Consider the following 23,724-nt stretch of genomic DNA (forward strand, 5'->3'; position numbering starts at 1 on the left):
AGGCGCGTGCTGCTCGTGCTTAACTGCTCAGCGCACCACATTCTAACTTCTCTGACGGCAGTGACACGACTTTTCCTACCCCCCAATACGACTTCGAAAGTGCAGTAGCTTGATTTAGGCATAATCATCATCATCATCATCAGCCTATATTTTATGTCCACTGCAGGACGAAGGCCTCTCCCTGCGATCTCCAATTACCCCTGTCTTGCGCTAGCGTATTCCAACTTGCGCCTGCAAATTTCCTAACTTCATCATCCCATCTGGTTTTCTGCCGACCTCGACTTGCCTTTAAATACTTGCCTTTAAAGCATCGTATAGGTGCTGCATTGTGGAGCGCTTGCTCATCGCTGTTGACCGCCCGGCCGCCAGCTTGCCACTCTGAGTTTCTTTGTATTCAGCCATTGAGATGGTGAAGGCGGCCTGGGCGCAGGTGACGGCCGCTTGCGTGCGGAACTGTTTCCGCAGTGCCGACTTCGTCGACGTAGTATCTGATGGCGAGTTTGACGCTTCCGAAGAGGATCAGTCCGCTGGCAATTGGTGGCAGCGACTTCGACATGGAGGGCCATGACATTGGCTGGAATGATTTTATTTCTGCTGATGAAGACACTGACATTGCGGAGCCGTGCATGGATGAGGCATCATTCTTGAAGTTTGGACCGAGAGCGACATGGGGGGGGGGGAATTGGATTACAATGAAACTTCAGAGCCAGCACTCGTAAACGTGCGTGTAGCAATGGGCTCATAGAAGGTCTCAGGCAACTTGTCTATGTCAAGGGCCTCGGTGAAGAGCACGCTTTTGCTTCAATATTTTAAGTTGGGGACCGCCCTCATCGGATGTGCACTGCAGAAACAGACTAGCATCACGGACTTTTTTGCAAAAAAACATTTTTAAATTTGTTTTGACTAGCACTTTTTTTTTTTTAGCTGTAGTCCACTTATTACGAACTTCGGGATATAACGAACGGACACCGCTGACGCTCAGGTTCATTATAAGCGAGCTCCACCGTATTCATTTCAAGGCACAAATGCCATTTTCAAAATAGGAGAAAGAGTAAGGGAGTATTAATCACTTTTCTGGTTTACCTCAAGTTATTTTCTGTCAAAACACATTGGACTAGTTTTACATTTCAGATTTTCAGATTCACATTTATTTCAGTAGACTGCACGAACTATTACATACAGTAGGAGGTTCCATGGTTCATTATGGTGGCAAACGGGCACAATCACAGTGTGCTTTGTGATCGTCCCCACAAGGTGCCTCGTGATCGTCCCTGTCTCCTTTTCTTGTCAGTGTTCTCTGGTGTTGTTTACCACTTGCGTTTTGTTCTTCTTGGGCTCTGAAGAGAGCCAGCAAAGTATTAATGAAATGATAAAACTGTGTTTGTGCACGTGAGTATAGGCACTGGCGAGCATGCGATTAATGTAGAAAAAATTGTGGGCTTTTGCGTGCCAGAACCATGATATGATTATGAGGCACTAATATTGTAGAAAGCCCACAAGTTATGCAAAAAAATGACAGCCTGTGCCATTTAAGAACGTCCACACTTACAATTTCATTCAGCAATAAAAGCATCCAGGACTGTATCTGATAAGCTATTAACTTGTGTGCGAAACCAGTTGGAGCTTTTTTTGTTTCATTTTGCCCAGTATTCAGATCTTGTTCATAAGTGCTTGAGAGAGTGTCAATCCAGATGTACGATAAACAAAACATAACAAGAGGGACCTCTAAACACAGACTGGTGCTAGAGCTAGTCAATTGCAAGAATGGCATATACTGGAATAGGTCTTATGAAAGTATTGGCACAGTTCTATAGTGCACAAAGTAAGATCTTGCTGGTCTTAAAATGGAATTCTTGATCATGCCTAGGTTTGGGTGATTGCATAAGCATGTCTTGTTCCAGGGATCTTCAATGCCTTTGACGAGAACAGGGACAACCACATCGACTTCAAGGAAATGGCCTGCGGGGTTTCTGCATGCTGCAGGGGACCACTCACCGAGCGGCAGAAATGTAAGCTGTGATGTCAGTTTTCTTTGAAACTGTAAACTCGGTGGTTAAAAACCTAGACAGCAATGTCTTCTACTATATGATACCACAGTAGAGCATTTTAAAAACCAGCCTGTCTGTCTGGCTTTTTGTGCATGAATAAAATATATAGAGGCAAGCATTCTAGCAATGTGGGCTTCATTTTCTAGCATAAGCTGCCCTTAATTGCTGGGGCTTCTTTTTTCAATTTCACCTTCCTTTTTTTATAGAGTGAGTGTTACTATTATTCTGATTTGGCCTTTTCTGTTGCAAGAAAAATATGCTTTTAAAAATGGGATTTTATATTTTTTTGTTATGGGGGGGGGGGGGGGGGAGGTTGACAATCACACAAGCAACTAAGGCTTCTTGTGTCTCTTTTTTTCCCTCATGCAAAACATAGTTACCTTAAAGCAACTGCTTTGAAAATTTTATCCACTTGCAACGTAAGAAATAGGAATGTGACTAACTTTGCCTATGCCAGGCTGCAAGGCAATTTGGCGGGCAACAGTAAAATGAATTGAATTGTCTTGTCAGCCAACCAGTCGTTTACGCATTCGGTGCGCGTTAAAAACACATAAGGTGGTCATAAATAATCTAGATTCCCCCACTACAACGTGCCTCATAATCAGGTCATGGTTCTGGCACGTCATGGTTCTGGCACCCCAGAATGTAATTTTTTTTATAAGAAAACCAAGATACGAATTCTCTGGAGATAGTCACTCTTCACAAGGAAGTGTCTCAAGCAATCAACGAAATGCCATGTAGCTTAGCATGCACCTTCTATACGTCATTGCTTTTCCATCGTACATTGCAGCAAAGCACATCTCAGTAACTGTAACCCAGCCACCCGGTGTGCAACTTCTTTTTGGCTTTGATGCAAAGCCTAATTGTCAAAAGTGCATATTCAGTGGCTCGCAGCACAGTAGTGTTACAATGCCTGATGTAGTAGTAGGCTAAAGGACTGTCTGTTAGTTCACGATGAAATGGTGTGGCTGACTTCTCGGTTCCTGATGTTGCACAGCTTGAGCGGTGGTTGCAGAAGTGGTAGTGGCATGATGGTAGCTTGCTGGCTAATTTTATTTACTTATTGTTATTTACTTAACGTATATAAAGCAAACATACAAAAATATACAAGGGGAAAAAAAAAAGCGAGAGTCAACAAGATAAGTGGGTGGTTGTAACCAGTGGGAATTTCTAGGCAGGGCATTCCAATCGTTGATTTTTTTTTTAATAAATGAGTATTTAAAAAGGTTTGCTCGTGGAAATATTGGTTTTATATACTGGCTGTGTTTGAGGCGCGATATTCGCGATGTGTCCTTAATAATATAGTCACGCGGTTGTATTCTTAGTTTCCGGTAGTAAAACTGGCGAAAGAAATTTAATCTGCCAGTTTTTCTTCGATCAGTTAGTGGTTCCAAGTTTGCGGTTTCCAGCATACTGGTTGGGGATTGACGTCGTTTGAAGCATTTATAAATGAAGCGAGTGGCTAACCTCCAATTTTTTTCTAGTTTTTCAATACCTACCATTGTGTGAGGATCCCAAATGATACTTGAATATTCTATGAGAGGTTTAACGTACGTTTTATATAAGCTTTCAATCTTAATGAGGATGTGGAGTCACCTAATTTAAATTTCAGAAATCGTAATCTTTTTAGGTGAGAACTGTGAGCCTATCGTTGAATGGCCTGTCACCAGGCTTCATTGAAAATTTTGGTTATACTCTGGAATAAATAAAGTCTCGTGCATTGTATGACAAGAATATTTAGAGAAGGTTAGCACAGTCAATCACATGCCTATGCTACCCGTTCCTGCTGGAAGTGGAGCACACTCTGGAGGTACCATGACAACGAGGAATGGCTCTGTGTTGTGCAATAATTGTTGTGCAGGGGAGATAAGACTTCATTTTTCTTTTTTATGCTTTGCAGTCTGTTTCAAGGTGTTTGACCAAGACATGGATGGCATGCTGTCACGGGAAGAAGTGGGCAGCATGCTGAATCTGCTGATGGTGCTACACCAGGAGGAAAGAAGTGATGAGGTGAGCACTCGGTTCTCTGTCATTGCAGTCTATAGTTATTATTGCAAGCTATGTGAAAGGCAGGGGACCCAACTTTAGCATTGCTGCTCCTTTGGTCTGTGTCTGCAGTGCACAGGTGAGCATGACTTTGTTTTAAGCTAGTCGGTGAACCACTGCTGTATGATTAGTCCTAGGCTGTGTGCTGTAATCCGAGTACAATTGTCAGTGGAATTGGGGGTATTAACATGCTGTCACAGCCGCTGAGCACTGTATATAAATTTATAATCTTCTCAGCTTTCATGCTAATAAACATAAAGGTTCCATGCAGTGCTTTGGAAGCTTTCAGTCATTGTTCAGTTGTACTATTTGCTAACGCTGATGCAGACAATGGCATCACCAGCATGTTGCTAAGTGCATACACATTTTCTCAATTTCCAAGCAGCTTTTACCTTTTCCGTGCCTAACTTTCTTTTCATCAAAATTTTTTATCATGGTTGATTTATTGTGAGCATTGCAATATCAGCAGTTTATTTGTCATTTACTGTTGTCTGTTACCATCATGAATTTGAGTTGCAGATTGGTGGGGCCACAAGAACAGTGTACAGTCAAACGCCTTTATAACGAAGTGCTCGGGACCTCCAAAATCCTTCGTTAGACAAATTGCTTCGTTATAAAGGTCACGCACTGTATCGCTCACAAAAGTGTAAGCTAAGCGCGTTCAACAAAAGAACACCGTTATTTACTATGAATGCAACTGAGACTTAGTGAAATAGGTCGCTATTTTCTCTGGGCACAATTTGATATAATGTGCGACTGCAGCCAACCTTACTGCACCGAGGTTCACAGCATGGTCTCAGGCGAAACACAACATCTACGTAAAAAAAAGCTGCAGATCTTCGAAAGTCAGTATCGCCTTTCTCGGCCATCAAAAATCGTGGTTCGCTTACAGAATTTTCTTCACTGTCGCCTTCGTTGATATTAGCGTCCTTTCCGCCTTAGATTGCTTTCAAGACTTCGTCTTCGTCGGTCATCAGTTACGCTTACATCATCACGTCGTCATCAACTGCGACATATTGGTTAGCCGTCACGAACCTGTTGCGTTAAAATAGGGGAGTGCGAATACAAAATAGATTTCAAATCGAATATCGAACATTGGAAAATGTAATAAAACTTAATGCTTAAAATATTGGGCAAGAAAATGCACTACTGCACATGCTCGGGGGTCTCCTAACATTGCATAGCAAGAATGTAGCAAGCTATCAGTAACTTAGGTTCATAGAAATCAAGATATACAGTACTGTCTACTCTTATTAAAGGATCCCTCACCAGGTCTGGGCATTTTTAGCTGACAAGCACAGTGCATACAATGTCCGCTAACGATCGTGTTTGCAAAGTATTACACCACTATGCACCGCGAAAACAGCTGAAATTTCATACCAACTGCCGTGCACACTTCTCCTCACGGGGGCCGCGTTCCCAGCCGAAGAGTCTGCGTCATTCAAACAAGTGCGCCTACATAGTTCGTAATGCTCTGACGTCGCTCACAGTGACAGCTGACTTTGAGAATTATTCAAGGCAGCAGCAGTTATTTGTTTGCTCTGCTGCTTCAGTAGACGAAGTAAAGTTTAGAGAAATTAAAAAGCATACAAACCGAATGTGTGCATGCCTTTGTTTTACTTTTGCCGTAGCCAGAAAGATGTACTTCTGTTTCGTCTGCTTGTTCCCGCGTCGTGCAGTCGCGTGCAGAAAACGAAACTTGTCATTTTCTACCATGTTCCAGCGCGCGATCATGCTCTATGATCTTGTCGTGTCTACCTCTGTGTAGACTAAGCCTCTGGTACCGCAGAGTCATCCCAGATGACTGTGTGGGATGACTCAATTTTGAGGCATGGGGACTCCAAAACAGCTAACAGCATAAGTGTTGCATTATCCATGAGTGTGCATGTCTTTGGATCAAGCCACCACGAACAAATAGCCACTATTTGTCCTCCCTTACGCTGGTTTTGTATGCCACGATTCTGCATTGCCGAATACTCAATATTGGATTGCTTTGGATTATGTCTGGAACGTTGTGGTACAGTGGAATCTCGTTGATACCATCGTCAGGGGAATCGGGGGAAAAAAGCGTATCATCCGAAAATCGTATCATCCAACGTATTCTTTAACCAAATCGTATTATTGGGAAAAGGGGAAAAAACGTACCTCGAAAAACGTATTACGCAGAATCGTATCAACGAGGTTCCACTGTATTGCAACATCTCAATGTTGTCTTCCAGAATACAGTAGAACTTCGTGGATACGATCCCATTATGTACAATTCCCCGGTGCCACCGTTTGCGAACGACAACACATAAAATGACCTAATAGAGTATCGCTTTTTTACTGGTTCATACGTTCCCAGAAAACACGATTTTCGGCACCAAAGTTCAGCACATCTACAAAATGAGATCGTATGATATATTTTTCGGCTGCCAATCTCATGTAAATGAGAGAAGGTGCGAGGCACACACGATCGAGAACAGTTGCTGCTCGCTGCAGCAGCTTCCCCGTAATACTCGCCCGCCTGTCTCCGTGAAAATGCCAGTGCACACTCGGCTTCCTATTCCAGTCCCAGCAAATCTTCACCTGGGTTGTCGCACGCCACATTCACAGCTATCGCTATTAACCCTATTGCGATAAGCATCTTAACCTATCTGTTTCGGTGCCTGAGGTGTAATGCCATTGGAAGCATACGGCATGCTTTCAATAGGTGATAACCCAAACTTGTTGTCATTCCTTGCTGCAGGAGGCGCGAAGTAAGCATCATGTTTTGCTCTGGCAGAATTGTAGGCATCATATTCCGGTATGGCCCACCAGCGTGATTTGGTACGGCCTCCTGTTGCTGTCCACAATAAGGAAGTGACAACTTACGTCACATGACGGGTCACTCAGGCCCCATCAGCTCGATGCGTGTGGTGTCTTGTGCCGCAACAATTAGTGCTGAATGGGAATTTTTTAATTTTTCCGCTGAGGTGCCCTGCTTGAAGAAGCTGCTGACCCAGCCCGAATACAAGGACCGCAAACCTAAGTTAGTCGAAGCAGCAAAAAGGAGAACCGTGTGTCTCAGCCTCAGGTCCCACCAGCTTGGCATGCATCAGTGTCTCGTGCTGCAACGATTCGAGCAACGCTTCGCATTACTTGGGTGTCAACTATAGTCAAGGCCGGATTTTTCGTACTCCCTAGGGGCTGCGAAAACGTTCAAAAAATTGGGCAGTCTGAAAAAGATGTGCATGCCTTTTTCTGCCCCCAAGGGCTCAAATCGCCACAAGCACGTCCGAAATAGCTCTAAAGGCCTACCATTATACTCATGAGGTGTTCGTACTATGATAGGAGAAAGTGGGTGCGTGAGTGTACAATTAACCCTGTGAGTTACTTTTCCGTATATATACGGTGGCGGTTTTATGTCCCGCAAGGTCTTTACCGTACGGGTACGGTTTCAACCCCTCATTTGAAATTTTGCGCCATAATGACAATGCATGCTCACTGGGAGTTGCTGCCACTCTTGAGGCTTACAAGAAGCATTTGAAAATTGTGCTACCTTCTTGCAGAGATAAGCAGAACTGATTTCTAGCTTCACCGCGTCGCGCAGTCTGCAGCAATGCCCTTATGTGGTTTCGGTTGCACCGCATGATCGCAACGGAGGCATTCGAAACATGTTTATCTTTGTCGGCACTCCCTTGCAGGGGTGGCCGAAGTTGATTTCTACCTTTATTAGCACTGCTCTTAGCTTGTTTATCACCAACGCTCACGAGGTATTCTTGCTCTTTTTGTTTACTGAGTTTTCATCGAGTTCTTCAGATGCACGGCAAAGCGGCGATGCGGCCGAATGCACTGCCCGTTCTCTTGACACCGAACGAGATGACTCTTCCAACTCTGATTTTACTTCATTCACCGAGTCTGAATCAGAAGACAGCTTTTCTTCAGAAGAGGACAGCTCATCTTCGGACGACGAAATGCAGTCAACCAATTCGACCTCCGACCTCAGCACAGCCGCAACATCCCGAAAGCGGGCAAGATGCAACAACGCCCAGTGGGACACTGGTGATTTTTCGCCATCTCTTTTCACCTTTGACGGCTCGCAATCAGGGCAGGTTGCGGCCTCTCTGCTCCTGCCAGAAGTAAGCGATTTGGATTATTTCCAACTGTCTTTCGATGAACAACTTGTGTCGCTCATCGTCACGGAAACAAACAAGTACGGGAGTGAAAAAGTAGGCGCATGTCACTCCAAGATAAACTCCTGGCCGTCCGGAGAGCTCACAACATCTGGAAAGCCTTTGGCCTACCGGTGCCTACGTGGGCGGAGCCACCGACTTAGCCTGGGGGCTTTTGCCCTCGGGCCCTAGTTTCTCTGGACCAAAATAAAGTTCTTGCCATGCCATGCCATGTCACTCCGGCGCATCACGGCTCCGAGCCTGGGCAGTCCTGGACCTCCTGGAGCTTTACTGCTTCTTGGCAATAGTGCTGCTTATGGGCCTGGTGCGGAAGAATGCCCTGCAGGACTGTTGGTTGACGGACCCAATGCTAGTGACCCCATTTTTTTTTTTTTCGGATTTTGTTTTGTGAACCACTTTGTTCTTCTGCTGTGCGTCCTGCACTTCAGTTCGATAACGGAGCAATCCGATCGCCTAGGTGCCATCAGACCGGTTATGGAGGCCATTCAGGAAAAATTTTCCAGACTTTTTCTTCCATACCAAGATTTATGCATAGACGAATCTCTGATGCCTTGGAGAGGCCACCTTTCATTCCAGCAGTACATACCATCCAAAAGACACCAGTTCGGAGTGAAGATGTTCATGATGTGTGACGTGAAAACCAGGTATGTACTGAAGTTTCTAGTTTATACAGGATCTACAGTTAGCCTGGCCAAAAGAAAGGAGCTTGGTTATGCGGCTCTGTTGTTGCTGACCTTCTGGCAGACTTTCTTAGAAAAGGACACTCTCTGTTTGTGGACAATCGGTACACAAGCCCAGTGCTCTTTGAATTTCTGCAGAGCAGCAGAACAAATGTATGCAGAACTGTGCTAATTAACAGGAAGGGCCTACCCTCTTTCAAAAAGATGAAGAAAGGTAAAATACAAAGCTTCGACACAAACACTGTGCTTTCCTTGAAATGGTGTGACAAGCGCAAAGTCACTATGTTGACATCAATGCATGGACCGCAGATGCAAGATTCTGATAAGGTGGACCAAGCAACCGGAGAAGAAAAGGAAAACCCTGCATGCGTACTTGAATACACGAAGAAAATGGGACTCGTCGGCAGAGTAGACATGGGGCTGAGCTTTAGCGAAAGCATCAGGAAAACTCTGAAGTGGAACAAAAAGTTTGTTCCCCTGCTGGACATGACACTGCTGAAGGCATTTATTCTCTACCATGAGAGAACTGTCATCCCGGCGAAGCTTGCTGTGTTCAGAAAGAGTCATGACCCAAATATTGGAACTGTACAAGACCCAGATCCAACGACCAAGGCGCGTAAACGAACCACAGACAACCCACTGCAACTGACGGCGCACCACTTCCCAGAGAGGGTGCCTCAGACCTCTGCCCAAGGCAGCCGCATGCAGAGGAAATGTCGTGTGTGCCAACAAAAGTCGTCGCTCCAAGAGGAGAACAGACACGCATTTTATGTCTGCAGACTGCATAAGGCGCTGTGCGTAGACTCGTGTTTCAAGGAATACCACACTCTGAAATACTATTGAACATTTTGCAATTCTGAGTGATGCTGACACCAAAATACTGTTCCTGATTTTTTTTTTACAATTTTTTCCCGATTTTACACATTTTGTACATTCAAAATCTGCAATAAAGTAATTTGACCATCTGGGAAAGTTTCTTTTTTCAAAAAAAATTCCACCCTCAAAGAGTTAAGGGAAACATACCCTTGGTAATGCTTCATGTATGCTTCACCGCATAACACAGCTGTATTAAGGCGAAGCTGACTTTGGGGAACCGGCATTATGCAATGCGCCTTGCTTTCTGAGCTTCGAAGCCATTGGTGAGGATAACAAAAACGGAGTCGGTGCCATTGCTAATAGCGGCAAGTTGTTTCAATGAAAAACATGGCACCAAACAAAAGGAAGCTTGGTAGCGAACGTCAAAGCAGGTAAGCCTAGCATTACCACGATGGTGGCTACGGCTGCCAACAGATTTGTGTGCGAGGGCGCCGGTTCGAGGTGGCAAGATAATCGAAATGGCAGCAGCGGTGGCTTTGAATAATGCCGTTTGGGACCTGCGGTCCTAGCAGAAATTCCGGAAAATTGGACGACGAAGGCTTTTTGCGTCTGAAATTTCCGACGTTTTATACATTGACTCCATGGAGTAGGTGCGGTGCCACGAAGGCGTCCGAATTATCGGGCATGTCCGAAAAATAGGGTGTCGGAAAAATCGGATGTTGACTGTACAGTTGTCTGTCAATTTTTTTAGTGACTTTGGATCGCACATTTTCCCAGTAGGTACATTTTTTCTCGCGTGTTTTTTTTTTTTTTTTTTCCAGAACGTAGGAACCAGGTTTTACTCTATTGATGTGCCATTGTGTGCCTCCCTTGCCCTCATTGGTGAAAAGCCATGTGTGCTATGCATTGTGCAACCCATTGTTTAAATAACTGATGAACACCAAATTGACGTCATTTTAATGCATACCTCAAACCATACATCTCTGTATGATCAATTGGTACCATTCCACGAGTAAATTATCTGGATTTTTATATTGAGTGCCATGTTGGTATGGTTTCACTGTATTCGGTAGATAGCATGATTCTATCTTCAGGTGGAAACAGGTTAGTACATAGTTATGAGCCCTTTCGCATCTTACTTCAAAGAAGTAGGATTTCTTATAGTAATTTTCAATTGCACCTTGGCCATTTTCAGCTAAGATTTGTCAAAGTAAGTCTTTGATGTTTCTGTAATATAGTAAAAAGGTTTCGTTTTTCTAAGTGCTTTTTCCAATACAGAGTACTGCAGCATCACATACCTGATTGTTTCCAGCTATTCCAGATGCAAATGACTCCTGCAAAGCCAGATGTGGAGCCACTGATTGATGAAATATTTGACAAGCACGACCCTGGAAAGGTTTGTTTTTTGCAGCCTGAAATGCTATAGCCACTTTTTTTTTTGCCCATTTGGTTATGCATTGAACACTGTTTCTTTGTCAGCTTCCTTTTGGCAGTCATGTATTCTTATTTACTTAACTCTTTCCGCACCGCGCCCATTGGGCATCGTTAGCCCGATGGTTTGAAACGCCACTTTGGAGATCTTCCGTGCCGCTCATGGAAATACTGCGCTATCGGACGTAAAGGAGGAGAACTATATTTTAGTTTTCTAAGCAGTTCGCTTTTTTCCCGCGAGGTGGTGATTTTTAAACGTGCTCCGAAGTGTCACGATCGTCAAAGGAGAATGAAAAAATGGCCGCCCGCTATCGATGGCTTGAAACACCCCTTCAAACACTGCTTTCGAGACCTTCCGCGCTGCTCATGGACACACTGTGTCATCGGACATGAAAGAGGCGAAACTATATATATTTTTTTTCTAAGCAGTTCGTTTTTTTCGCGCCAGGCGGTGATTTTTAAACGTGCTCCGAAGTTTCGCGATCATCGAAGCAGAATGCAAAAATCCCTGGCTCCAGGAACGGCGCGTGTGCCTCCAGGAGATCGCAGATATCGTGATTCCGCTGCCTCTGCTACTGTTCTTATCGATACATCGAATAGCAGCAAATCGGAGGACGCTGACTTTTCCTCAGACTTTGAGTCTGAACACGACGACGACGCAAACCAGCCCGGAACATCGGCGGCCGCAGGCCGGCACGCCCAACTATAGTGCTTGCAGTTAAAATTTTGTAGCGAAATACCTGTTCAATTAATTTTTTTTTTTTTCAGAGATAGTGCCTAATAAACGGCAATACATTTTGCATATCTCATAATTTTCGTACCATTTTTTTCTTGGTAGATACAAGTGTGTCTTTACAAACATTGTTCAATTTTATCACACAATGTTGATTTTAACAATTTATATATTTTTTATGACATACATCTCGTTAATAAAACTTTTATGCGTTAAAGTGCATTCATTTTGCTTTCTGTTTATGTGTTACATTAAATATTGAGTGCAGTAGTTTTTTCAGAAAAAGACATCTGTCGTAGCGTACAAAAAACTTTTTTTCCCCATGGTAGAAAGAGTTAATGATGCGTTATAGCTAAGACCTGTCTTGCAGCATACTTGAGTTATTAGTACATAGTATGAGAACACTGCCATGCAATTCATGAGTAAGCTTCCTAACTTTTTTGTGTATATCGTACTTAAAAAATATGTTTCGCTATGTGATGCAGCTTCGTTTTGCTAGATTTTTGCTCACTTTGCGCTCTTTGGCCATATTTGGCCCTTATGCCAATAAACATTAATCAATCCACTTTATATGTGAGGTGCTGATTTTTTGTGTGTGCACGTGCATCTTTGTGCACTTCAACAGACTGGATTCATTACCTTGGACGAGTACCTCGTATGGACTGTTGGCAACAACCTCACTATCAGCCTGCTCAACCTAATGTTTCAAGTGAGTTCAGTCAGATGGCTTTTTTTCTTAAAAACTTGTGTTCAGTTCGACCGCATTAATAGGATATCGAAGAGTTGCATTCATCACTTACATATGTGTACTTTCGGTCACCTCCCAGGTGTGCCATGTTGTATTCGGGCTGCGACCATCTTCAAGGGAGGAAGAAGGCGACATCATCAGGTATACCCATATTGTTGGTAGAGATGCGGATTGGACTTGCAGAATACTATAACCATAAAAAGGCTCACACATGGCAGTTGGCAGAAACGCCATTTTCATTTTATTGTGACCTGGCAGGTTCATGTTACCAGACTTCTTTTTCGCCCATGGGAACTTAGCTCAACTTTGCAGATCGCAGAAGCAGATTACTGCGGAGCACTTCATCACTTGCATTTTTAATTTTAGGATTTTTTATCAGAGCCCTGAGAGAAAATAATGTTTTAGGAACTTGGCCTTGAGCATTCCATCCCAAATAAGCTCGCCATGTGCAGCTGTTACAGGTGGCAAAATGTCAGCTGTGATATCTGGGATAGTTTTCTTGGGAACCAAATGGAAGTTGTATGCTGCTTTTTCCTGCATAGAGATCAGTTTAATTTGTTGACCTCTTGCCTTTTAAAAGCACTCCATCACACGTGCAGTTGCCTTTCTTGCTTATTCTTTTTTATGAATAATATACACTCCTGCATTACTGGCTCACTACTGCTTGCAGTGGAAGTGAAAATAATTTACATTTACAAGCACCGGTTCACAACAACAACACGTACTCTTGTATCTGTCCCATTGTGTTTCAAGTTAGTTTCTGCTGTTTTCTGTAATGCCATTTCTTGCATTTTCAGGAGTTGGCTCAGAAGGGAAGAACGAAGAGGTCTAAAGCCCGGCCAAATGCTCTACCTCATTTCAATGGATTGGTGGAAGTCGTGGAACGACTATGTTGACTGCAAGGTAAGTGTTAATCAGGAGTGGAATTCCTGCTCCATTTGCGCCATTCTGCTCCATTTGAGTTTTCGTGCGCCACCCTGCTCCATCGCCTGCCAATTTCACCAAAAATTAAAGCCTGCACCACACTGCGCCATGCAGGAAATTTTACTACAAATAAGGGCACTTGGGCGAGTTATGGTTTCAGTTACTAGGCAAGCTTGTCTTCTCTCTGGCTAGCGCTATTTAGTCTGCCTACCATTTGGCTGTAGCAATTTGTTTTCATACAAAATGTGAAGTTCGTGGCGACTATCATTGTGCGCCGGGAAGTTCAAGGCCTGAAAAAGGGCATACAGTAAATACTATTCTCCTTTATTTAGTATAACTGCAACTAAGCAGGTGGTCTTGAAAGTGTAAGGGTCGCTTTGAGCAACGTTCTATAAACGTTAGTTGTGAGCACACCAGTTAGCTTGAAGCCAGCCATGCGTCATCGGAAGTGGTCAGAAGCGAGCGGTAGGCCTTTAGCCTTGTCTCTGTACTTGCACGTTTTCGTTACTAGCCGTTGCCGGTATCATGAAGTAGGATAAAGAGGTGTATCGGCTCTGCTTGTAGAGTGCGCGCATAAGAGTTACGGCATTCTAGGGTTTAAGAGGAAGCTTTAGCTCGACGAATCCTATCTAAATACATGGGAAAGAAGAAATCATTTTTCTCAGCAACCACTGCACCAAATTTGATGAGATTTGTTGCATTTAAAAGATAAAGGTAAAATTTAGCAACTCTTTGAAGCTTATTTCCGATTTAGGCCCTAGATTTTTTTCTAAACATTGTCTAACATAGGAACTTTTTAGAAAACGATTCTATGAAGTTTATGACTTTGTAACTCAGCAATGGAAAACGATATCACAATTCTGAAATTTAACTAATAGTACATCTGAAGCGGACAAAATTGATGTATAATACATTGCTATGCAATATACTGTTGTTATGCGAGTGTTACTTTTGCGAAACCCTTGTAAACAATGTAACAAATTCACGTAAGTCATAAATTAATATATAAAATTTGTCCGCTTTGGATGCTCTAACGGTTGCAGTTTATAGAACTATGATATTTGTTTTTGGTGCAGAGCTACAAATTTGGTAAATGTTGTGCTTCTATTTTTTTCGAGCCTACCAATTTTTGAAAATCGCTTTTAAAAGTTTCAGGCTTAAAATCTAAATTTCGCTTCCAACAGTCACTAGAGCTTAAGTTTCTTTTGCAAATGCAACAAATTTCATTAAAATCAGCCCAGTGCCTAGCACATGTGTTCCTTATGTAATAAAATGGTCCAAGGCTATTGAGCCCTTTTTTTTTTTTTTTTTGTTACAATGTTATCAGGTTCAATGTTTTAAGATATGATACATGCTCCTCTAATGCAAAATAAAGTCTGATATGCCCCTTCTGTCTCTTCTGAAACGGTATTTTATTTGCTCCCAGGAGTGCTCCGAGGCACACTGTATCAGTTCCACCCCTGGGTAATGAATCTGCGTGTCTTTCTTTTTGGCTCTCCTTTAGCTGTGATAACAACAAAAAGATCTCAGCCTATAACTGCAGAACAAACACGTTTTACTACTCTTTTTTCCCCAAATCAATTCGACAATGGAATACTTTATCAAATGATATAGTAAATGTGTCAAATAACGAATTATTCTATTCTATGCTGTGATGGTGCTCTTGTAAAACAAATGTGTTTGCTATATATCTTGAAAACCTGTTTGTTTGACATTACTTGTGTCTCTCTCTAAATACTATTGTAGTGCTTCTGTTTGTGAGTATATCTGTGCAAAAGCTTTTCTGTATTACTGGTTATGTTTTGTTCCCCCCTACGTAATGCCTTTATGGCGATGTAGGTACTCTGTAAATAAATAAATAAATAAAATTGGCCCTGGCTGCATTCCAGAATCTATACCTATTGAATATTCATTTTATAGGAGCTTACTTTTCTGTTCTCAACTATGCAAAAAATTTTTGCTTGCTGTAGTGGCGTAGCGACTACAGAGTTCTGTTTGTTAGCACGAGGTCATAGGTTCAATTTCTGGCCATGTCATCTCTATTTTAATATAGGTGCTATGCAAGAATGCTCACATACTATAATTTCAGTGTGGCACATTAAACACCAGGTACTCAGAACTAATCTGTAGTCCTCCTCTACCATGTGAACTGGCTGTAAAGCATAGAGAGGTCTGGTCATCTTTCTGTGCTTCTTGCACATTCTGCATTGAATTTCACCCGCCGCAGTGGCTCAGTCAGCTAAGGCGTTGCGCTGCTGAGCACGAGATCGCGGGATCGAATCCCAGCCGCGGCGGCCGCATTTCGATGGAGGCAAAATGCAACAACGCTTGTGTGCTTGTGTTGTAGTGCACGTTAAAGAACCCCTGGTGATCAAAATTAATCCGGAGCTCTCCACTACGGCGTGCCTCGTAATCATAACAGGTTTTGGCACGTAAAACCCCTTAAAGAAGAAAAAAAGAAGCCATTGTATTTCAGTTCCTCTCCTGCTTGTGACTCTGATACTAAACTTCGACACCTTCACGTACACAGCATGTAAAGTGGATAAATGTAAACGGGCTCACGAAGTTGGCAGTTGCAGGCGGCAGGGAGTAGCACCACATCCTGCGGTGTCAGCGGGGTCAAGGTGACAAGTCGTCTGCAGCGTAAGGTGGAGTCGAGTGTTGCCCGGTCAGCGACTGATGATGGAAGCGTGGTGCTGGCCAGTGTCACCAGCCTCGCCACTGACAGCCACCATCTGCTTGACCCCGTGACTGCATTTGATCCCACTGCCAACTGCCCCAGCGTGCCAGGCTCACCCAAGTGCCCCCGGTTGTCCTCTGCTCTCCAGGTGTGTCACCGTGTCGGGAAAACCCAGTGCCCACCAAGGCACTGGCTCCCTGTCACACCTGGTAATTGGACCAATGATGTGCTAGGACACTGGGTCACTGGTTGCTGGCATGTAGGAGACTGGGGCAGTGCTTACTGGCCATAAATCTGGCTGTCAAACACTTTAAAGAGTGTCCAAAGTGTGCATAAATTCATAAGTATATAATAAGAAGTGATCATCACCAAAAATGTGTTAATAAAGGTAATGGGAAAAAGTCACTTGTAGCAGAACTCAAATTCAGCTCTTTTCATGTAACCAAATGGCCAAACTATAGCAAGGAGGCCACTTGCCAAATTTTTGGAGAACAGGGCAAATTATTAAATTTTTTTTTAATGAGAACATATTCCATAAAAATGTGATTATGTTTAGCACTGGGGCTCACTTGATGTTGGCTTGACTGATTATGAGTTTCCTTGGGAGTTTACCGCTAAAAGACCGTTCAATTTGTCATTAAATGCTCATTGATGGCTGTAACAAAACCAACAACTGAAAGTTGTCTCCCATTTTATGATGGGCATAATTTTTGTGCTGAAGACTGACAGAATATGTCAACTGACCATTGCCCACGTGATCTCTTGGAGATGGGCTACTGAATATAAATTTTTTACCAATAAGATGAGCACCTAGATTTCAGCACTTTCATTCATATGCCAGAGCACAGTTTTGAATTGCAAATCTACACAGTCCAGCACTAACCACTTACCTGCATGTAAATTTAGTGTTGCCATCCTTGGGAATGTTAGGCCCAGTTTGTTATTGATTTTGAGCAGCAGAAAAGCAGTTTGTGTGAATAAAGATTTTTAAGTTTCGTTAATAATGATTCGATGTCAACCATCGTTATGTTGCAAGAGCCACAGAAAAATGCAGGAAGTGGTATTTAATTTGATTTTTGAAGTTATCACTGGAGCACTCCTATCTGTAAGGTTGTCCTGCATTTCTTGTGGGATTGAAATCTTTAAACCCACAAGTGTCATACCCTGTCACAGCACAAGCAATACTTATAGTGACAGGCATCTTTTTCTTAAATGCAGTGTCCAGAGTCATCATGTCCATCATCGTTAAACCCATCTCCAAGTGTGTCTAGAAAAGTGGTTCCTGCGTTTGTGCAGCGACCACCATCAATTGACAATACTGGCCTTGTTGCCCCCAACATCATTAAGGTAAGTGCAAAAACTGTGAATGGCCCTCATTTGACTGTTAACTGTTGGTAATTTTGTAATCCCTAATCTTTTTTACTGGTTTCTTGATGACCTTTTGCTAGCCATTTCCACTTCCACAATGACATCTTCTTTGGCAGGAGGTACAGCCATGACGCTGGGATCAAGTGAAAACATGTTACATAGTTGTATAGTAGAACCCCACTGTTACGTTCCCCGGAGCCTGCATTTTCCCAGCTGTTACGTCGTTTTTGGCCGGTCCCGGCCCAGCTCCCATGGAACCCAATGCAGTGGCAACCCTGCTGTTGCGTCGCAACTGTGAGACCGTTCCCGCATAATACATTGCGAACTGCCACCCTGCGCCGGCCCGAGCAGCCATTTTGACTTTTCATGTCGCTTGGCTTGGTGGCTTGACGATGGCATTGGCCGTCCAAAGTGGCAGGGGCGACACCTATGACGTATATTTTCGGTTTCTGCCAGCATAAGTATGGCCTTTGAGATCCATATTTGCTATCTAAAGATGGGTGTCTATGACGCGTTGTGGCCCTAAAATTAGTTTTGGTGCATAGATGTCCCGCATAAAGTCCAAGCGCAATAATGCCGTCACCGCGCGCCGGATGCTGTATGTGCGAGTGAAAGCGTGCGAGGGGAGCCGATGACCGTGTCTTGATCTTGCGCGCGCTGGAAAGAAAAGCAGGAAGGGAGTGCGCCTTCTTTCGTTGCGCTCGAGGCATCAGCAAGGGGGGAGGGAGGGATAGCGAGCAGCGTTGTACTCTAGCATCAACTGCGTACTCCGCGGCGGCGCGCGGGCCGTATCTTGAAAGCGATCTGTGTTGGGGGCAGAATCTAGGCAGTGTAGGTGCGGCGGCGGCTCGTAGCTTTGTGCGTGCTGTGTGTTCTCGGCGCTCAATTTGCATTGAAGCGATAGACAACAGCACAAAGGTCTCTTCGCTCGCTTCTGCAGCGGCGCTTCCTCACGCCAGTGTTTGACAACGCGTGTCCGCGCTCATCGAGTGTGATGTGTTCGTGTTTGCCTGTGGGCGCTGGCACCATGCTTGTTAATATAGTTCATAATTGAATGTTTACGAGTTTATACGGACGATAAACCTACTATCCTCACTTTGTATAGCTGTCTACTAATTTGCTATCGCAATCGATGCTTCGGTTTTCGAGCGAAACTACGACTTTTTTTCGCACGTAAGAATTAAAATAATGTTGTGTGCAGTTCAACACTACTCCCATTTCTCAAGTTTTCCTGTTTCCTGGCTCTGTTTTATTGCGATAGCAATTATATGGACACTCCAAAGCAGATTTCTGCCGTCGGCGTCGCCGTCGCCGTCGCCGTGAGGTTCCGTATGACGTCAATGGAGATGAAAGGCGACGTTTTGCTGCAGCACCAAGTGCCTATTTATATCAGAGGCTCCGGCAACAGTCACCAACGCCACACGCGTTTTGTGCGAACGCGTTCATAATGCCGACGGCGTCGACAACAGTTCTGCGTGTTGCCGGTGCTGCTGCATGTCCAAGTTTATACAGCTGATAAAGCTACTATCATTACTCCGTATAGCTCTCTAGAAATTTGCTATCGCAATTGATGCTTCACCTTTCAGGTGAAACTGCGACAACTTTTTTTTTATGGTCTCATGAAAAACGTATCAGCGGGGTTCTACTGTAACAAGAAGTGTGAATGTAACTTTGAGGTCATTGAGAAAAGTTTTAAGTGACCTGTTAGGTTCAGTGCTTTACTAATGTTCTTGGCTGCATTTCACACTGCTGTGTCATTTTTAAGTGTTGCATTTTAGCTTTGTGAGCTAAAAGTTTGACAGAGGTGCACACAGCCAGTTGTTGCCATTACGCACCATGCTGTGCTATTTGCCTTGTGGGTATTGAGGTGCCTTCTCGTGCCTTGTCCCCCAGCTCGCGCGTTGTGCTTAGCTCGATCTCCGGGAATCGACCCATCTCCACAGCCTGCAGTTGACGGAACCATGCTGAAGGTAGTATGACAAATTGGAGGTGGGCTGGTTGTTTTATTACAACAGTAAAACCTAGTTAATTCGGAAACTCAGATAATTAGAACTCGTCCTCTGGTACCGGCAGGCGCATGCATTATTTAATGCAATCCAGCTCTCGTTAATTCTGAAGGCTCTTGGAGCTTGGCGAGCGCTGAGCGCCGCTAATGTGTGACGCAAAAGAGTAAAGACAGCACTAGCGTCCAACTGAAACGAAGCGCTGCAGTCCGCATCGCATAGTCATCACCGGAAATCATACATAAATGACAGCAATGCCAGAATGCTTCGTTCCTATTTCTGCCTTTAAGGCCTTCATTTTTGCGTCTATCGCCGTGCATAACACTGTGTTGGCCGCGTGCCTTCATAACTGCGTAGGCATCATCCATGATCGCGTCAATAGCGGCGGCAGTTTCGTCCGCACTGGTTGTTCAAACAGTAGTTTCATTTTGACTCGATGCGCGCGTTGGCCGCATGCCTTCACAGCTGTGTAGTCGCCATTCATGATCACGTCGATTAGCCGCTGTGGTATTGTCCGCAATTGAGGCAAACGGTAGTTTCGTTTTGACTCGGTGCAAAGCTGTTGAGAATGAAGAGTACTGGCTACATCGTGATGGACGGCAATCTGTTGGCGACCAGCTCACTGGTAAAAAGATAATTGGGATGTGTGTGCTGTAGTGAAAAGCGTGTCGCAGATGAAGGCGCATTCCTCAGCCGTGCTGCGAAGGAAGTCGCGAGGCCATCGTCGCTGCGAGAGCGAATCAGTCACGAGATGATGATAATTGCAGCTTCCACACTGCTTTTAATCAAAAGAGAAACAGGATTCGCTCATTCGATCAGTAAATAAAAGGTGTTAGCATAGTAAGCATTTGTTTATTGTTTTCTTAATACCCTTGATAATTCAACATTTGGTAATTCGGACATTTTTTTCTGGGCGGGGGGGGGGGGACTTTGAAATCCGAATTAACAAGGTTTTACTGTACATCTAATTGACAGGCAAGGGTTGTGCACAAAGAAAGCACAGATTAGGCAAGAACAATGACAATTGAACAGTTGTTTACAGTCTGTCAGCCAACTAGCAAGTTGAAACACGATAACTCAAGAGCACAAAGTAGACAAAATATTTATATTGCTCCTTGCGCTTTCTTTATGTATGTGTTCTCTTTACTAAATGAACATTAAATCATTAAATGAAATTTTGTGAGCCGATGTAGTTCCCTTAAAGATTACTTTCACCTTGTGTGTTGTCAGGGTTGCTGCAGCCATTGAATGTTCATATTTACAGTGAGTCATTGTGGTTGCAGATGAGAGTACTGTATAATGTGACAGATTACAATTACTGTTTCTCGTGCAAGCTTTTGTCTCATGTGGCTAAAAGTGATTCTCATGTCATTAACATATGCTCCCACCACCTGTGTGCAGGCGGCCGTCCTGACTGGTGAAGGTGGGCGTCTTGTACGGCCACTGACCCGTGGCCGGGACTTTGAGGCAGTGCCAGAGGCAATTTGGCGGGCGCTGTTCCAGTGGTATGGGGGCTCACCTGCATTGCCTAGACAGTTCATCCGCAGCGGCAGCACTGGTGCCACACCAGAGCTGGAGCTGTACCCACTGTGCCTACGACTGTGGCGCCACCAGCCTGCACAGTCTGGCCCTCGACAGCCGAACAGCAGCAGCTGGACATCTGTAGTTGGGAGTGTGGCGTCTGCCTATGGTGAGCCGCACTCCACACTGAAGTTTGTGCGCACACAGAGATCATGAGGTAAACCTACCAGGTTTACCTTGCAAGCTGCTGATCAATTTCTAAACCACTGGCACTGGTGCTCGTACGCACCAGTGCCAAGCAATTATAATGAAGAATATTTATATAGCCAACCATTGTTAATTACCAATATTCGCGGTTGATATATTACATTTCGTTATTTCGTGAACGTAGTCGCTTTGAAAGCCCTACTTGCGGTTACGTTTAGGGCTGCACTTCAACTAGTTCAGATATAGTGGGGGGTAGCATAAAGAAAATAACTTCCTGGCACCATCAATCATTAATTTTGTTCGTGTGTTGGGAAGTGGATCAACTAAAACTAGCCTGATTTCGCGGCCAGCCAAAACTCAACACAAGTAAAAGTTGGAACACTTTTGGTTTATTCACACATTCGGTACTGGAAAAACACTGACCTCCACGCAGTGCAAAAGTGACAATCTACTGAATCAATTTTCATTCACAACGGAAATTTGTACATAATGAGTAAAAATAGATTCCAGAAGATCCAAACCAATGCGAAAATTATTAACCACCACGGCTGCGTCTTTCTTTCTTTTCTTTATTTTACCCTTGGCTGTGCATGTCGACAAAGAGTGAACAAAAGCCCTTAATTACAAGTATTTCACCGGCAACAGATGGGCTGCCGTCATCACGAATGAGTCGAGCGACACTGCTCTTATGCGAGTCCACTCAGGCTTGCACAGAACTGGTTTACTCATGCAAAATGAATACCTGCTCGGAAAATAGAGTGAAATACTCGTGCTTACCCGTGGTCATTAGGGAACCTGAAAAACTTCGCAGAACTGGAATTCCCGGCGTTCGAACACCACAGAGCCGCATAACACATGTGATGCCCCGATTTAGCCATCTTCGTCTAATGCTTGGTTGACCTGGTTTCCTGCGTTTTCTGTTTGTTGCACTCCTGATCAAGCTTCTCTGTCTTATCTTTCCCATCTTCACACTTGGGAAAACAACCGAAGCAGACGACCAAGCGCGATCTGACTTGTGATATCGCTGAGCGAGTGGCAAGGGTGAGCGGAGGCAAGCTCGACGGACGCACTATGGTTCGTCCGATTTAAAAGTCACAAAAAAAAAATAAGAAAAATAACTAAGATGTCCGGCAACCGCTAGGAGCGCGCATGTTCCTTGAAACCGAAACTAGCTTTACTTTCCGGGGGCTGGCGACAACGGCATCCTTAAACTAAGCAAGGCCGTGAGCCAATTTCTCCACCAGGCCCCACTTCTCTGCGAAACGCCCTCATGACGGTCAATGCACGCGCCGCGTCGGATATGCAAGGGAGAAATTATCCACTTTCGCGTCGTCATCATGGACGCTGTGGAAGCGCCAGAAGCTAGGGGAGCAGGAAACACGTCATGGCCGCCATATTTTTGACGTACGTATCGGTGGCGACTTCAGTCCGTGAAAGATTTGTGCGCTGCACTTTCCATCTGTGGTCTATGCACACGGCAGTTTGTCAATTCCACATTTGCACGCCGAAGAATTAAGTAAGTACTGTGCGCTAACATTTTCGCATATGGTAAGTCACTACGGCTTAAACTGTCGGCCATTACATCAAGTTCAATGGTGACAAGGTGGAGGATTCATTGTGGCTTTATTTAAACCGGAATTGCTTATTAAGTGGGTAGATATTAATAAGGTTTTACTGTGCACTGGTCTGAGCAGAACAGACTGTTGTAAATGCACTGTTAAAAATGTCTGACATCTGTGCATACCAAAACAGTCCTTGCAGCCCGCTGGGAGGACTTTGTTATAGCAAGCTGCAAGGTCTATGCACTGGTGGATCAGCATGATTTTTTTGCTCGCAGTAGGTGGTGTGGCCCCAGGCCAGCCCAGTACAAGTCCAAAGAGGTACCTGGCTTACCAAGCATCCTTTAGCAGGACGTCCACATTGCGGCAGGTGTTCGACTTCCTCTGCACCAGGCTGCGGCTGAGGCCAGAGGACACACGCCTCTGGCAACTGCAGGATGAGGTGAGCTGTCATGTTTATTTCTTTTTCTTCTTAGCTTTAGCTTGCATCACTCATCTGTCACTTTACGTACAAGCAGCTTTTTCATGTCACACAGCTGACAAGTAGGGCATATGTCATAGCCTCATATCTTGTGAACGAGAAGAAATGGAACCTCATATCTTCTGTGCTTTTTACTTGTCTGACGTTTCCATGCCACATTGATCCCTTTTCCACTTCTAATTCTTCTATGGTCGCAAAAGTAACCCGGTTATCTGGCATGCTACTGTACTTGCATGTTCCTAAAATGATTCACAAGCTTTATGTTGGAAAAAAAAAAGTTATGTAACATATTTCTTCACTAAAAATTACTGTGCTCATACAGTAG

General features: G+C 44.2%; 1 protein-coding gene across 8 annotated transcripts in view; it reads left to right on the plus strand.

Annotated features, from left to right (window-relative positions):
• Window positions 1-23,724, plus strand: part of LOC119446683 (ubiquitin carboxyl-terminal hydrolase 32-like) — a 95,077-nt gene that overhangs the window by 18,053 nt on the left and 53,300 nt on the right. For 4 of the 8 annotated variants that reach the window (XM_037711182.2, XM_037711178.2, XM_037711181.2 and 1 more), the window contains 10 exons: window positions 1,902-2,009; window positions 3,949-4,058; window positions 11,057-11,140; window positions 12,534-12,617; window positions 12,736-12,797; window positions 13,454-13,559; window positions 16,154-16,408; window positions 17,479-17,607; window positions 21,033-21,321; window positions 23,197-23,360. In XM_037711182.2, the coding sequence (XP_037567110.1) occupies window positions 1,902-2,009; window positions 3,949-4,058; window positions 11,057-11,140; window positions 12,534-12,617; window positions 12,736-12,797; window positions 13,454-13,559; window positions 16,154-16,408; window positions 17,479-17,607; window positions 21,033-21,321; window positions 23,197-23,360 (1,391 nt within the window). The remainder of the gene's footprint in view (window positions 1-1,901; window positions 2,010-3,948; window positions 4,059-11,056; window positions 11,141-12,533; window positions 12,618-12,735; window positions 12,798-13,453; window positions 13,560-16,153; window positions 16,409-17,478; window positions 17,608-21,032; window positions 21,322-23,196; window positions 23,361-23,724) is intronic. The other 4 variants (XM_049664332.1, XM_037711179.2, XM_037711180.2 and 1 more) reach the window with 4 other exon arrangements.

This window comes from Dermacentor silvarum, chromosome 3 (assembly GCF_013339745.2).
Source record: "Dermacentor silvarum isolate Dsil-2018 chromosome 3, BIME_Dsil_1.4, whole genome shotgun sequence".
Classification (NCBI taxonomy): Eukaryota; Metazoa; Arthropoda; class Arachnida; order Ixodida; family Ixodidae; genus Dermacentor; species Dermacentor silvarum.